This window comes from Belonocnema kinseyi, chromosome 3, assembly GCF_010883055.1.
Source record: "Belonocnema kinseyi isolate 2016_QV_RU_SX_M_011 chromosome 3, B_treatae_v1, whole genome shotgun sequence".
Taxonomy (NCBI): Eukaryota; Metazoa; Arthropoda; class Insecta; order Hymenoptera; family Cynipidae; genus Belonocnema; species Belonocnema kinseyi.
In genome coordinates, this window is record NC_046659.1 from 71464106 (window position 1) to 71481514 (window position 17409).

A 17409-nucleotide genomic window follows, 5' to 3' on the forward strand; every position below is an offset into this window, starting at 1 on the left:
CGCTTTCAAATTGAAATTATATTAATTACACAGGCCCACAAAAAGAAAAAAGTATCCTGAGCAGATCATCAGACAGGTGTATTCTTATGTATTTTTCATTGCTGAATCCGAATCTGAAGTCTGATTCGGGGGTTCTCCAGTAACTTTTCGAGAAAAATGCAAAAAACATGGTTTTTCATGTTTTTTAAAAAGGTTTTTCTAAACTAAAAAGCGAAAAAATGAAAAATAATCTGAGTACAAATTCGATTACTACGTATTGAAATACATCAAAAACCATAGTTTCAAAGCGATAAAAAATACATAAGAATACACCTATCTGGTGATCTGCTCAGGATACATTTTCTTTTTGTGGGCCTGTGTTATTGTTTCAAAAATGTTTTAAAAATATTATATATAAAAATTGGTTCGCTGATTTGAAAAAATGAGAAAAGTCACAAATATTTACCAGGAAATGAAAATTTAAAAAGTACTGGAATCCTGTTTTTTAGCTTCGCGGCGAATTTGTATGAAATTATTTTTTCTCCCTAATCAAAAAATTATAATTCCAGGAAATTTTATAATATTAATCAGAATGGTTTAAAAGCAGATCTGGATTTTTTCTCAAGTAGAGTAGACGTGGAAAACTTGAAATAATTGCGTGGTCATAGCGACCCTATTTTAGTAGAAAAAGAGAAATAAAAAAAGGTTTGTTTGAATATTTTATAATTTAAAGTTATTTGCGGATATAAAACTTTCGGAGTTAACAGATTGTGAATATATATATTTTTTAAATTTCGCGCCTATATTACTAAAGTTGTCTGCCTTATTGACAGTTGATTAGGCAGTGCTCTAACGAATCAAAACAGTATTGTTACTGGCTAGTTATAACTAGAATTTACTAGATGTTTGACATCTTTGAAAGTTGTAAACAAAAAACGGTCTCTAAAAAAAACATTAAAAATGATTAAGGATTCTTAGCTTCTTGCTCAGGTATTGAAATTATGTTAAATATTGAAAATGAAGAGTCCTGTTTTTAAGAAACGTCCGTATGAATTGCCACATTTAGCATATTGACGACCGTAACCTTTCTGACTCATTTCTAACCTCTTTATTGTATCGCAAATATTGCAAATATCTTTCTACTTACAATACAAAATCATAATTCGTAAAAAAATCTACGTACAAACTATTTCAGATACAAGAAATTAAATCTTTTCTCGCATACTCAACAATATTTTAAAAATACTTTTTTTTTACTTTTGGTCCTTTTCTTATATAAAGTTAGTTTAAGAAATGACAATCAGGTTTATTTCACGAAGGAGTTCATGGTTTATTTATAATTCAGTGTCTGGTCTAATTTTACACAAAATATCTTAAAAATTTGATTATACTTATATGGAAATTTCAGTAGGAATAACATTCATTATCTCGTCTCATAATAATTTATGACTACGATCTCGAGAAACAATTGAATGAGATTGTTTGTTTACTGCGATAATCACTCTGTGGTTGTTATCGCAATAATCAGCTCGTAGTAAAATTTATTTAAATTACGTAATTTAAAATATATTGTAGGCGTCTTTTTATGATTAAACAATGACTACTGAATAAGGACGAATTTGTCGAAATTCTGTTTTTAACGATTACAAGTAATTATATTTATGAATTTTAAATTTATGAGAAAGACAAGTGGATAAGGGGGAAATAATGTTTGTTGCATAATACAAATGTCGAATAGATATTTAAAAATTATTATTTTTATTTGATTTTAAGGTCATAAAAATCTAATTTGATTATAATTCTTGATAAAAATCAACAAGATTTTTTAAGATTTTAATTATTTCATATCCAAGTTTCAAATTCAGAAATAAATTTTCAACGATATAGTTGATTTTCCAACTAAGTATGAATCTTAAAAGAAATATATGACAGTCGTTATTTTAATAAAAAAGTTCGTTTTTCATTTTTAATTAAAAACAGTTAAATTTATAAAAAAAAGACAAATTTTTAGCAAAATAGTTGAATCATCAGTCGGAACGGAATAATTTTCAAAAGCAAAAAATTAAATTTTAACTATGAAGATTAATTTTTTGCCCAAAAAGACGAATTTTTAACTAAAATGTTGAAACTTCAGTCACAAAAGTGAATTTATAGCAAAGTTGTTAAACTTTTAACAAAGCATAGTTTAATTCTCTATGAAAAATGTAATATTTTATTAATACTTCAAATAAAAAGTTTTAATTTTAAATAAAAAAGAATTGAATTTATAAAAAAAGACGAATTGTCAACAAAATAATGAATTTTCGAAAAAAACAGATTTTTCAGCCGAAAAAAAGAACAAAAATTTTAACTAAATTTTTATTTGAAGGAAAAATATATTTTTTAAACAAAGTACGTTTTTCGAATAAAAATTTATTTTTGAACATTGTTTAATTGTATTAATTCTATATAAATATTTTCCTAGGTTTCTTGAAAAAATTCAAAAAGATTTTTGAAAGTTTCGGGTTTGTCGTATAGTTATCTACAAAATGCTTGGTAAAATTTTGTTTATTTTTCTCAATTTTACAATAAAATCAAGTCAATTGAAATATATTTAACACATGTAGAAGTTTAAGTGGAAAGAAACAAAATTTGATAAAATTTTCAGTTATAAAATATTTTTAATCTCTTAAAAACCTCTAAAATTTCTAGCATATTTTAAACTGACTTAAATTATTTCCCAAAAAATTGTAACAATATTGAAAAATTGAAAAATTGCCTTAAAATTTTTCTGATACTTTTTTGACACTCCTCAAATATTTCCAGACGTCTTAAACAAATTGTTTCATTCTGGTCAAACCTTTCAAAACTTTTAAACTTTTTGTTTGAAATCTTGAAAATTCTACATTTTGTTAAAAATGATTTTTGTATCATTTGAAAACCTTAAATTTCTCTTAAACTTTCTCAAATTATTTGTAAAATTTTCTAAACGTGCGACATTGAAAAATTTCGCTGTAAATTCTTTTAAAGTCTTCTTTGAAATTTGCGAAATTATTTGTAATGTTTTTAGGTATTTTTCAATTTACTCTTGAAATTCATTTTTCAAAATAAAAAATCGTTTGTAATTTATCTAGGGACCTTACCATTTTTTTTATTCTCTCGAAACATTGAAAAATTCTTTAAAAACTTATTTTTCCAAATCTTCTAAAATCGATATTATTGTTTTAAATTGTTTGAAAACTTCTTAAGATTTAAATAATTAAATTTTTTTTAACTTCAAAAACTTTACAAAATGTTTCGATATAATTTAAAGTTTTCCAACATTTTTTTTTAAATCCTGGAAAATTAAAAAAAAAATTCGATTGACCGTGAAACCAGGAAACGACCGGAAATTTTATGAAATGAGAGTGAATTTTTGTTTGACAGGGAGTTTTACAAATTATTAGAAATAAATCTGTCCGACTTTGATTTCAATTTGTTTTTGAAATATTTAATTGATTAATGAATTAATTAATTATTTATATTATCATATAATTCAGTTTAGAATGTTTAAATGAAAATTTTTCCACTTTAAAATTTTTTTATTATAGACTAATTTTTAAGCGTAAATTTTAATTTGACGATTTTAAAATGCAGTTTTGAAGTCTTAAACAATTAAAAATCATAAGTATTTAAAATATAAGATTTTTATTAAAAAAAAAACATTTTTAGTTGATACACTGTGAATGTACTCCATTCAGAATCAGTTGTAAATACCCAAATTAAACTTTATAAACTATTTTCAATTTTAAAGTCACTTTGAAACAATATATTCATAATTAAAGACGTTTATTAAAACTCAAATATTATTTCAGTCTAAAATATTTCATTTTCAAACCATTTAATAAAAAACTTTTTCATCAAGAAAAAAAAATATTATTTATTATTTAGAAATATCTGACTGTTTATTTAAAATCAGTAATTATAAATTAAATATTCAAAACTAAAGTTTGATGTATAAAGAACATTTGAACACGTATTATTGTTGGAAACAATCGAGTAAGGTAGAGATATTTAGAAGCTTCAAAAAATTCCGGAAGTAATTCACAATTTGAAATTATTCCAAATAATTTAAACGATATATCTAAGAAGTGTTTTTATGAATTTTGAAAGACTTTAGAAGAATAAAAAATTTTTACTTGGAAAATCGAAAATAATTTTTTTTATTGGGAAAAATTAATTTTAAGAAAATATTTAAATAGCTTTAGGAAGATTTACAAAATCATCAAAAAATTAATATGGAAGACTTTTGGGAAATTTGTTTAATTTTGCAGGTTCTTAAACAAAATTGTTATAAAATTTTTAGAAAAAATTCGAATAATTTAAAAACATGTTTAGAAGTTCTGAGAAAATATTAAAAATAATTTCAAATTTGAAACAATGCAAAACAAAATCTCGATGTTTCAAGTTTTTGAAATAAAATTTTGAAGCATGTTAAGGATTTTTAAACTGTCTAAAATGAAAATAATTTAATTTTTAAATTAGGAAGTGTTCACTTTATACAAAAAAATGTAGTCGTTCAATTTTTAATTTTTCCCCGCTCAAAATTATTTGATATGATATAATTGAAATTTTTTAAATTTATTGATTGATTCTTCAATTTAGGGCATTAGAAATGATAAAGTGTTAGTAGCTTCCATTGTATATTTGTAAATTATTGAGCATTTGCATACAACATTTTCGAATAAAAAAACTTTTGAAATTCATTTTTAAAAGTTTAAAATTCAAGAGTTCTACTTTGAGTGTTTTAATTCGAAGCTCAGTTTTTATTATATCTAATGGAAAAATTCTTAGCTTTAGAGCAGCGAATCAGGTTTTCGAAATCAATTTCTCCGATATTTTCAAGATATTTGGTAACATCATTTTTTTAAATATAGGAATGGCCCCATACTTCTATAATTTTGACTAAATTTTCTACAATGTGGTAAAGAAATAATTTTGTTTTTTTTTCTTATCCAGTTGTCTCACAGGGTGGCTGCTGGACAGTGAATTTATTTTTTTACCGGGAATTTTACAAAATTTTTAGAATAAAAATGTTGTCCAACTTATAAAAAAAATTAGAAGTTTTTAAAAATGAAGATTTTTTAATAAAAAATAAGGTAGCCGCCGGACGTGGAAACCGAGAATTTTACGAACTTTCAAAAGAAAAATCTGCCCAAGTTCGATTTTAAAAGTTTTTAAAATAATTAAAGTGCAGTTTTGAAGATTTAAACAATTAAAAGCATTTGAAGTTGAAAATTTTAAATAAAAAACATTTTTATTTTGTCAACTGTGAATATAAATAAATAAATAATTTTTTTAAAATGGATCTGCACTCTAAGTAAAGAAATCTGAACAATATTTGATTTGGCCAAACAATTCTAGATCCGTTAAAAATTTGAGCATTTCCAGATTGTAGCTGTTTCAATCCGAAAGTCTTAATAAGAATTGAAATTAATATATCATTTATTTCGATAATTTTATTTTTAAATAACAATTTTCATGATTTATCAATAATATATTTTTAATGCAGGTCTTCCTTTAGATTATTTTTTATAGTAAATTTAATAAATAAACTTAATATATTATTTCTATAAATTTTTTAGCCACTAAAAAATGTAAATGTGCGTCTTACTATTTTAAACTTAAAAATTAATCCATAATTAAAGGTTTTTATTAAATTTAAAATATTGTGACGAAATTACTTCATTTTTATCCAATTTAATTTGAAATTTCTTAATGTATAAAAAGAATAAGTATTTCATATTTAGCAATATTTAGCAATGTTCATTTAAGGCGAGTAAATTGAAATCAAATGTTTAAAAGAAAACAATTTGAAACTTAATTGTTTTTCATAGAAAGCTTTTAATCTTTAGATTTTCGAAGAACTTTTAAACTTTTAGGGTTACAAATTTAATTCGTCTATTTAAGAAGTGTTTAATTTATTAGTGGAATTGTTAAATGTTGACGCATAAATAACAATTGAACTCGTATTATTTGTAAAAATTTGAGTAATTTTAAGAAATATTTAGAAGTTTTGAAAAGATTCAAAATTAACTAAAAACTTGAAATTATTTCAAGTTATTAAAACGAAGTATGTTAACATTTTTTTAAGAACTTCTAAATATATTTTAAAATTAATCGAAATTTTTCTACAATTTTTGAAAATCCTGAAAATTAAAAAAAAAATCCTGAAAATCTGTAGAAAAAATTTGAGTAATCTTAAGAGATATTTAGAAGTCTTGAAAAGATTCAAAATTAATTAAAAGCTTGAAATTATTTCAAGTAATTTAAACGAATTGTGTTAACATTTTTTTTAAGAACTTCTAAATATATTTATAAATCAATCGAAATTTTTCTACAATTTTTGAAAATCCTGAAAATCTAAATTTTTTAAAAAAACTTAATTTTTTAAAGTGAAAAATCATTTTTAATTTTCCTAAGAATCTTAAGAAAATTTTTTATTTTTTTAAAGTCTTTCACAATTCTTCAAATAATTCTACATTTTTGTTTGAAATCTGCAAAAATCTACATTTTATTTTAAATTCTGCTGTAAGTATTTGAAATTATTTCAAGTTGTAAATTTAATTCGAATCTGTTTTAAACTTCTAAATATCTCTTAAAATTACTCTAATATACTCTAATATTTTTATAAATAATAAGTGTTCTATTTTTATTTATAAATTCAAATTTATTAATTTTTTTAAATTTGCAGGATTTTCTAAAAGTTATAGAAAAGATTTAATTCCTTTTGAAATATATTTAAAAGTTCCGAAAAAATTGTAAATTTATTTTGAATTTGGAAAAATTTAAAACCACTTCTAGATTTCTCAAGATTTTGAAATAAAATTTTCAAGCTTTTAAAAGATACCTAGACTATTCAAAATAAAAATAATTTAACTTTTAATTACAGAAATGTTGAGTTAAAAAAATAATTTTTCTATTTTTAATGTGTCTAGCTTAAAATTACTTACAATAGTATAATTTTGAAAATTTTTAAAGTTCATTGCTTGATTCTTTAATTTAGACTAGTGAAAATGTTAATGTGGTTTTATATTTTTGGAACTTAATCTAAATCTTCGAACTCTATAATTCATAAAAGTTCTAAATTTTGCAGTTTGTTTGCATTCCATTCAACATTGTTTAATTGAAAAGTGTCAGTACCTTCCATTTGGTACGTGTAAATTTTTTAGCATTTGAATAAACAATTTTTGAATTGAAAAACTTTTAAACTTCAATTTTAAAAGTTTCGAATTCAAGTGTTCCACTTTGAATGCTTTAGTTTGTTGTTTATGACTTTGTATGGAAAAATGTTTAGAATATAGTTTGATTTTTTAAATTTCATTGGCCGTGAAAAAATGTTTGTGAACCGGGAAATGACCGGGAATTTTTTTCTTCCATTAAAACGGCCACCCTGTCTCAGTTCTTTATTATAAATTAATTATACTTACTGAATAAGATAAAAGAACTAAACATTAGGAAGAATGAAAATAATTCTTCTTTCAGAAGTATGAGGGAGAATTTCAATTCCCACTCATAAACCACTTGCACGGAGAATGCGATTAAACAATTTCAACTAAAAATGGATAATACCTCACCTCAAAGTTCGATAATAAAACCCGAAAAAATGAAGATAGAACCAACTGAAGACGAGCAAATAAAAATCGAGTATTCAAACACAGATACAACAGATTTCCCGAATCCTCCCAACATGAAAAAAGAACCAGACACCCATACACCATCCAGTGAATTCGTAGCCTTCAACGAATTCCACATAAAGGAAGAAGAGCCTTTCGTAGACATTTCCTCAGAATCCGAGGAAGTTTACTCATCAAATATGAAACAAATAGTCGAAGAAGTCGATCTGAACGCTGAAGTTCAAGAATCAAGCTTGAATCTAGAAGACGAGGAAGTAAAAGTTATCCCAGAAGATGAAGAAGCTAATCCAGAAAACCAAAATCCATTTTCTTCTTTCAACGAGAGCAAGACAGATCCACCCGAAATTATTCCAGGCAAGAAACGAAAGAAGAGAAAGTTGTCGAAAGCGGAAGAAAGAGCTCTCAAGCAACAAAAATTAATATCCGGTCATCCTGTCCATCCGCCTTGTCAAAATTGCAGACTGAAATGCAGCGAGCGCGTGAGTCCACAAATCCGGGAAAATATGAACAAGGAATTCTGGAGTCTGATTGGTTTAGTCAACAGACGTTCATTCATCATAAAACACGTGAAACGAGTCGAGGTTAAAAGACGCACAGCAGCGGCCAACAGCAAGAAAAGAAACAACGTTTTCAATTATTATCTTTCGGACGAGAGCGGGGAGAAAATGAAAGTATGCAAGACTTTTTTCCTCACTACTCTAGGATTCAAGGCAAACAATGATTGCGCTTTATTCAATGCGATGCGGGATGTTGACAACGAGACCCTGGAACCGAGGATGGACATGCGTGGTAAAGTGAAGAATCAGGACAAGAAATTATCGAGGAACAATGCGATTCACAGACACGTCAACAGTTTTCATCCCTGCATTTCTCATTTCCGAAGAGAGGATCTTCCGAGTAGACGCTACGTTTCGAATGAATTGACCATCAAAGACATGCACGCGGATTTCACCGAAAAATATCACGCTTATCGATCCTGTTCCTATGAGTCGTACAGGACCATTTTAATGGATATGGATGTCAGTTTCGCCAAAGTCGGAATCGAAGAGTGTGACACGTGTGAAAGTTTTAACAAACACGATCCGAGTCATGATAGGAAACATTTAGCTCCGGATTGTGATACTTGCTACAAGTGGTCGATCCATATTAAACGAGCCTCGGAGGCGAAAGAAAAGTACCAGAGTCACGTGGCGGAAGTTTCGATTAATCTGGAGACGGCCTATTTCACAGCGGATTTGCAGAAAGCGGTTCTTTTGCCGAAAATGGATCCCTTCAAAGTGGTCATGTTCACTCGACGGCTTCTTGTATTTAACAAGTGTTTTCTGCCGCTTTCGCCAACTGATAGTAATACGAAACCGTTGGTTCTACTTTGGCATGAAGGTATCGCGGGGAGAAAAGAGGAGGAGATTATAAGCGTCTTTTATCAGTTCTTTCTCGAGCACAGAGATAAGAAGAGGATTGTTTTGTGGCTTGATGATTCCTACGCGCAGAACAAGAACTGGAAGTTTTTGACTTTTCTCGTTTACATTGTGAATTCGCGAGATGTTGAGATTGAGAGTGTGGAGATTTTTTATTTTGAGGCTGGACACAACTGCATGGCGATGGATTCGTTCTATCATCAAGTGGAGACGTCGATTAAGCGGAAAGGGAAGATTTATGATTTCAAGGATTTTGAGAATGCTGTGAGACAACCGAATTCGAAGAATTTTAATGTCAAGACTTTGACTCCTTGGGATTTCAGGGATTTTAAGGACGAGTCTTCGTCGCAGAAACTGAAGACTTTGATATCGAAGCCGCTGATGAATGACATCAAGTATTTGAAAGCGGCTAGGAAGAGTTTCACGCTGAAGTATAGAATGAATTATGATGAGAGAATGGATTTGGCAGAGTTGGATTTTTTGCGGGTCAAAGTGATGAAGAGTGGATTGTCGAAGCCTGCGGTTGTTGGTACTTATCGGGGAATTCCGGAGGAAAAAAAGAAGGAACTTGTTGAGAAACTGGTGGAGGATATGCCAGTGAGCAGACGAGATTTTTGGTATAATTTGCCGGTAGGAGCTGTTCCTGATCTGATTGACAATAATGAATAGAGTTCTTGATGTTTTTTTTTTTGGATTCATTTAGAGTTCCTTATTACGTTTTCATTTAACGTATTAAATAGGGTAGACGTTTTGTATAAAGTTGTAAAAAGTATAGTGTCTTGATTCAGAATTTTGAGACTAATAAATATTTCTTTTGAATATCTTGACTTTTTTTTGTAAAGGCATTGACAGTTTTAGACTTATTTCTGATTTTTACGAAACATTGTTCAATTTCATTCTTAAAAATCTTTGAAGAAGCTGATTAATTTAGATTAAAATAATCTTAAAACAATCTTTTGGTTCAGAATTATACGCATATGGTGAAAAATTCAATTATTTGGTATTAAAGTTGTATTTTTTAGTCGAAAACTCAACAGTTTTGTTGAGAATTTGTCTATTTTTTATTGAAAATTCATATTTTTTTTATTGAAAATTCAAATTTCTTCTGAGAAATTTGTCTTTTTGGGTCTAAAATCAAACTATTTGTCTAAAAATTCGTTAATTTTGATTTAAAGTCCAACTAGTTGGTTAAAAATCAAATTTTTTCTCGAAAATCCCACTATTTGGTTACAAATTATTGATATGAACTGAACACTTCACTATTTGTTAGTAATTCATTTGCTTCGTTGAAGATTTATTTACCTATATTTTTTTAAAACTGAAAATGCAAATGTTCTATTTTTTATTGAAAATTTATCTTTTTTAGTACACAATTATTGAATTTTGTTGAAAATTCGTCTTTTTTGGTTAAAAATGAGTCTTCATGATTAATAATTTAACTGCTTGGCTGAAAGCCGAATCACTTTATTCAAAATTCCTTTGTTTGGTTTAAGATTGATCTCTTTCGTGGAAAATTTGACTATTTTGTTAAAAGTTCGTTCTTCGTGTTTGAAAATAATTTTATTTTTAACTTAAAATTGAACTTTTCCATTTTTGTTTGAAATGTTATCTTTTTTAGTTGAAAACTTAACTTTTTGGTTGAAAATTCGTCTTTTTTGGTAGAAAATTAATTTTTTTGGTTAAAAATTCAGTTTTTTGGTTGAAGATTCACCTTTTTGTTTGGATATAAAATATTTCTTCAATATTTAATTTTTTTTTGGTTGAAAATTTATCTTTTTTATTTAAAAATTTATTTATTTGTTTTTGGTGGAAAATTCAGCCTTTTTAGTTTAAGATTCACCTTTTTGATTAAAAATCCAACCACTTATTCGATAATTAATTTTTTATTGAAAATTTATTTACCTATTTAATTTTTGGTTGCAAGTTTATCTTCTTTAGTTGAAATTCGTATGTTTTGGTAGAAAATTAATCTTCTTAAATGACTTGGTTGAAAATTAAACTACTTAGTTTTGGTTGAAAAATTAACTGATTTGTTAAAAATTAAATTTTATCACTGTAAACTTAAATATTCCATTTTTGGTTAAAGTTTGATCTTTTTTATTAAAAATTAATCTTGATGGTTAAAAATTGTTGAAGATTCACCTTTTTGGTCTAAAATGCAACTAATTGTTCAAAAATTCATTTGCTCTGATGAGAATTGATCTTTTTTGGTTGAAAATGTATTTTTTTTCTTCAAAAATTCGTCTTTTATGATAGAAAAATAACCCTATTAGTTAAAAATGTAGCGTTTTGGTTGAAAATGCATCTTTTTGGTAAATTCATATGATTAAAAATTTATTCAACTATTTAATTTTTCGTTGAAAGTATCTTCTCAAGTTCTCTCATCGCTTGAAAATTGAGCTATATTGCTGAAATTCTTTCTTTGTTATTGAACAATTATTTTTTTTAAATGGAAATGTAAATTTTCCATCTTTGTTTGAAAATTCATCTTTTTTGATTGAAAATTGATGAATTCTGTGGAAAATTTAATCTATTTTGGTAGAAAGTTAATCTTCTTGAATGAAAATTTAACTACTTCGTTAAATGTTGATCTACCTTATCAAAAATTTATTTTGTTTCATTGAAGCTTTATCTCTTCCGTTGAAAATTTAACCATTCTATTAACAATTCTTTTATTTTTGGTTGAAAATTAATTCTTTTTAATTGCAAAATTAACTTTTCCATTTTGAAAATTTGTCCTTTCTGGTTTAAAATTGAACTATTTGATTGAAAGTTTATTTACTTTGTTCAAAATTCAGTTTTTTGGTTCAAGATTCATAACTTTAGTTTAAAATTCATCAGTTTTGTTGAAAAATTTAACTATTTTGTTTCAAATTCTTTTTTTGTTAGAGGTGGAACATTATAATATTTTACTAGAAAAACAACTATTTTTTTGTTGAAAATTCGTCTTTTTAGGTTTAAAATAATATAAAATTCAACTATTTGGTTAAAAATGAACTTTTTTGTTCAAAATGAATATTTTCGGTATGTAACTTCAAATATTTGATGGAAAATTCCTGTATTTGGTTAAAAATGGAACTATTTTAGTAGAAAGTCAAAATTTGGTTGAAAAATAACTTTTTTGTTGAAAATTCGTCCTTTCGGCTTGAGAATTTATTTCTTCCCAATTATTCTATATTTTTTGTATAAAAATATAACTGTTTGGTTGAAAAATGTAACTGAAAAATCTTACTTTAACTAATGTTTATTTTATTATTAATAAAGTTGTTATGAATCATCAGTTTTTTAAATATTTAAATTATAAAATTAACTTTCAAACCGTACACTCCAACCGAGCATACGTAAACGGTACTCTGATGCGAATTGGTTTGTTTGCAATGTTAATATTAAGAATTTAAGATATTGAACACATAATAAACAACTAGTAGATATCAGACATATTTAACGTATATATTTAATATACATGGGGATAATCCGTTGCAGCTGTATTTGTGTAAATGCCAATAAAGTGAAAACACTTTGGGTGCGAATTCGCACTAGTGTACCGTTTGAGGGTTAAAGAAGTTAAAGAAGTATCTTTTTAGGTAACTTGCAGTTACTTGATATATTATATTTAACAAGGTAGAGCTACAAGTAAAATAACTATAACTAGTTACATTTTTTCGCTCAGTAACGTAACTGTAACCAGTTATTAAAAAAAAAGTAACTTACTTGTTGGCCGCGACCGCTTTATTTATGGGAAACTTACATCTAGTTATGAAAAAAGAAAGTGAATATAATTTACATTTTTTAAATACAATAACCATATTGATGTAGAAAGGTAGTAATTTGACGAGAACTTGAATCTATCAACAAAAACCCAAGGTTTTGCTTGAGCGAAGGATTTCGTGGAAAATAAGCATCTCCACAAGAATCTCTTGCTTCTACTTTTAATACCATCGTGGCGATCAAAAAATCGTTTGATCTTTCATGTTTTTCAACTCTGGAAAATTAATAATCCAAAAAATAATCGGAAAACTCTACATTTTTGGACATAAGTGCATGTATCTAACAATTAGGTGAAGCTTTCATACCTAATTAAATCCTTGTAAATTGTTTTCGTTATATCCAAATAAGGTTGAATGGTATCTTCATATTGGCATAAACTACCACCTAACACCAGCATTTGAAAAATAGCGAAAATAAACTCTTCCCGTTCACTTATTTCATACAAATTATACTCGTCATATTCTTCATCTAACAACATCTGAAAAAAATAATATTCCTTTTATGATTGTTCAAATTTTTTTGTGTGGAATTCAGAGCAAATTTTTATTTGATTATCAGAAAGAGAGAATGGTTAGATACTTTTCTGCTGTACTAAGGATTAATTATTTATCAGGGTGTCCAGCGACCTTGAAAAACTTGAAATCCTGGTATTTTTTTAAACCTTGAAAACCTGGAAATATCCTTCAATTTTTTACGAGAACCTTGAATTTGAATTTTTGTTTTGTTTTTAAAACAGTTATTTTATTGAAATGTAATGCGTAATTTAAATCTTTCAGTCTCTTATGAAAGAAACATCTTGTTTAGAAGAAATCTTGCTACTGAAAAGTTTTTTATTGATCAAGATATAATTTATATTCTGTTCATTACATGATAAATAAAGAGATTTCATTGCACTTAAATAATTATGTAAGTTTTTTATTTTTTCTCCTCTGATATAGAACGTTAAAGTATACACTTTTCGTGATATTCAACTTACAAATTATAAAAGTTATAAGTTGAAAATTTCTATGTTAATTCAGTTTCAGAATCAGAATAATCCATGACTATACAACGGATTTTTCCAGGGGTTGGCCACTCGATTTTTGAGTATACATCAGATTTCAAAGGTTTACAAAATAATTATAAAGGTTTTAAAATGTTTCAAAACATTTCAAAGCTTTTATAATATTTGAAAGGATTGTAAATATTTCAAAGAGTTCACAGATTTCAAAGAATTAACAAGGATTTCACGGATTTGAAAAAAGCTGGTAGACAAGATTTCAAAGATTTCAGAAATATTTCAAATATTTAACAAAGATTTTTAAACTTTCAAAATATTTTAAGGATTTTGAGCATTTAAAAAAGGGTACAGTACATCAGATGTAGAAGATTTCGAAACATTTCAAAGATTTTAATAGATTTCAAAATGTTTGAGAATATTTCAAAATATTTCACAAGATTTGAATTTTATTCATGATTTTCAATGAATACAAAAGATTTTAGGAAGATTTCAAAAATATTGCAAATAATTCATGAGGATTTTAAAAGTATTCAAACAGGGTACATTACACCAGATTTGAAAGATTTCAAACAATTTCAAAACGATTCAATAAATTTGAAAAACATTTTACAAAGATTTCTAAGATTTTAAGGATTTGAAAGATTTTACCAAAATTTTAAAAGATTTAAAAATCTTCTTCAAAAATGTCAAATATTTAAATTATTTCAAACGTATAACAAATAGAACGTATTTTAGAAAGATTTCATAAATATTCTAAAGAATCCTTAGGGATTTCAAAAATATTTCAAAGATTTCGAACAGGGTACGCCAAAATACAAAACATTTCAAATATTTTAAACAAGTTTACATTTTTTTAGAAAATATAAAAATATTTGAAAAAGAGTTTAAATATTCCAGTAATTTCAAATAAATACAAAATATGTAGGAAAATGTCACAGAATTTTTAAATATTTCAGAAAGATTTCACAAGTATGTCAAGTAATTCATAAGGATTTCAAAAGATGTCAAGAATACATTTTTTTTTAAGATTTGAAAGATTTCAGACCATTTCAAAGGTTTTAAGAAATTTCAAAAGGTTTCAATAAATTTGAGAAGATTAAAAAAAAACTTTAATGATTTCAAACGAATATTTTAAGGATTTCCAAGACTTCACAAAGATTTAAAAATATTCCCAAAGATTTCACAAGGACCATTTATGTTCGATAAAAACTAAGAATTGGTTCATTTATGATTCTGCTTTCTTTAGAAAATTTTGGCCTATACAAAATAAAATGTTTAATCTTTTACATATATAACAAAAGGTTATTTGATTAATTAATATAAAAAAGGAGACCTGGAAAAACTTGATTTCTTGACCTGGAAAACCAGGAAAAAACCTTCAATTTTGCTCCTATAGGAATCGCTGGACACCCTGTGTACGTAATTTACATTACGATCATGGTTTCTTTTCTCATACCTGGTAAATGTAAAGCCGATCTAAACGAAAAACTCATTTACGAAGATTTTTCCCTAGTAGGCCAGATGTGAAAAAAGTCCACTATTTTCTAAGAGTAATTTTTATTCAGTAAACTATTATATCTTACCGCTCGCAGATTATCGGATGTAGTAAACCCTTCGATTTCTATATCGCACCTTTTGCGAATGTATCCAGATTCAAAAACTATATTATTAGAATTTTTTAATTTATCGAAAAAAGACATGTTTAAGACAGAGCACTGCAGTTGTTTGGTCTCCACAGAAGATGCAATTATTCCTGAGTTTGCAAAGATATTATTTGTATTTGGAAATGGTGAATTATTTTAATTTTATTTAAAATTGATATACCTGGAGTACTCCAACCATCACCTACTTTGATTTTCAGCGTATTTGCCACAGTTTGGTCTTTGAAAAATGCCTATAAATCGTTTATGTTATAAAAATGATAACTCGTATTTTTATTTCGATAAGGATCAATTAATAACCTCTGTTAGGTGATACTTGTGATATGGCTGAAAGGCTTCGTTGAAGCAAAAGTTTTGGATACTGATATTTCCCTTCAGGCCCCTGAAAAGGGAATTTCGAGAATTTTAAAAAGTCATAACTATTTTTCTATGGTAATAAATGTATTTTACCATTTCATAAGAAACTGCTGTGTTTTCTTATCATTTATTCCGACATATTCTTTTTGCGCGAGAGGTATGAAGGTGAATTTGGGTTCCAGCTCCATTTTCAAACATATGAAGTTACTAAGGTAACAGTATCTGGTGTGCTCACTCCTGGCAGGCATAGGAATGGGAAATAGATATAATAAGGATACCAAATACAAAAAAAAATAATATCTCTATGATCACAATTTTTGAAATTGCACCTTTTAATTCGGACATGTTGATTTTTTTAGCTAAGCTTGAAATGTTTATCACTTTGGAACATTATCGTGTTGAAGGCAATCATTTTGAAATTTCTTATATTCTTTCAAACTAAAAATTGTGCAAAAGTCTTTCAATTTGACATTCTACGATTTTACAGAATGTGAAAAGCACAGTTTTTTCTTTTAAAATTGAAGCCTAACAATTTTGAATCAGAGTGGCCACTATTTTGATAATTTTCGTCTTTCGGTAGATATTCACGATTTATTTTGTTTCAGAAAAAAAATATATTCTGCGAAACCCAGTTGTTTCACATATGATTAATTGCGAAAATCGATAAAAAAAAACACACACACAATAAATATTTATAAATCTCAAGATCTGTGCTAAAAATAAAGAGCAACTACATCTACCTCTAAGGATTGTCAAAGAACACACTCGGGAGATTGAAATGGAGTTTGGGTTAGAAGAATGCGCTACGAACATGCTGCACAAGCACGGCATGCCTGAACGAGAAGTAAATAAAATTTTCTTGAACAACTCAAATCTTTGCAGGATCTTCGAGTAGAAGATTGATAGCGATGTTCTGTACAAAAATGAAAATATTTCGTCCAGCTCGTTCAAAATATAACCGGTTTAAAGGTTTTTTATACGTTTCTTTCACTCATTTGGTACCTAAAGCAGCTTTCAGCTGTTTTTTTCAAAGTTACATATCAGCCAATCTCTACATTAATTTTGTTGGGCCAAAGCACTTGATTTACAGAAAATTTTTGCGCTTGTCCGATGTAGCTATTTTATTTTTAAACGGCTACATAGTTTTTTTAAAGGTCAAAAAGATCTGGTTTTACGCAATTTTTGAAAAAATTTGACGATCTCGTAAAACGGGCTAACGAAAACAGATAAACGGCAAAATTTGGTTGAATAAAGTACTTTTAGCAAAACAAACCAAATCAGTAAAAGAAAGGTATAAAAAACCTTTAAACCAGTTTTATTTTAAAGGAGCTCGACGAAATATTAAAATTTTTGTACAGAACATCGCTATTAATGTTCTATTCGAAGATCCTGCAAAGATCTGAGTAGTTCAAGAAAATTTTATTTACTTCTCGTTGAGACACGCCGTGCAAGATGATTATTCTGGTTACAGCCCATATACACCAAACTCTCGCTTTCAGTCAAGTGTCGGGAGTTGCCTTCAAATGGCCTTGGACTAATTTCGGGTGGATAGAAACGTAAACAGTGAGAGC

General features: G+C 27.0%; 2 protein-coding genes across 2 annotated transcripts in view; one reads left to right on the forward strand and one right to left on the reverse strand.

Moving 5' to 3' along the window:
* LOC117168736 (cilia- and flagella-associated protein 300-like) overlaps window positions 1–17409 on the reverse strand; it is a 69894-nt gene that overhangs the window by 5546 nt on the left and 46939 nt on the right. The window contains exons 3-8 of the mRNA XM_033354469.1: window positions 15932–16075; window positions 15782–15863; window positions 15645–15714; window positions 15404–15573; window positions 13126–13298; window positions 12837–13034 (exon numbers count right to left, since the gene is read on the reverse strand). Of these exons, the coding sequence (XP_033210360.1) occupies window positions 12842–13034; window positions 13126–13298; window positions 15404–15573; window positions 15645–15714; window positions 15782–15863; window positions 15932–16075 (832 nt within the window). The 3' untranslated portion in view covers window positions 12837–12841. The remainder of the gene's footprint in view (window positions 1–12836; window positions 13035–13125; window positions 13299–15403; window positions 15574–15644; window positions 15715–15781; window positions 15864–15931; window positions 16076–17409) is intronic.
* LOC117168733 lies at window positions 888–9828 on the forward strand. The gene is made up of 2 exons (XM_033354466.1): window positions 888–969; window positions 7483–9828. Exon 2 carries the CDS (start codon window positions 7559–7561, stop codon window positions 9719–9721), a length of 2163 nt encoding a protein of 720 aa, XP_033210357.1. The 5' UTR covers window positions 888–969; window positions 7483–7558; the 3' UTR covers window positions 9722–9828.

Coding starts and splice junctions, on each gene's coding strand:
- LOC117168733 (XM_033354466.1), top strand. CDS start 7,559: ATGGATAATACCTCACCTCAAAGTTCGATAATAAAACCCGAAAAAATG.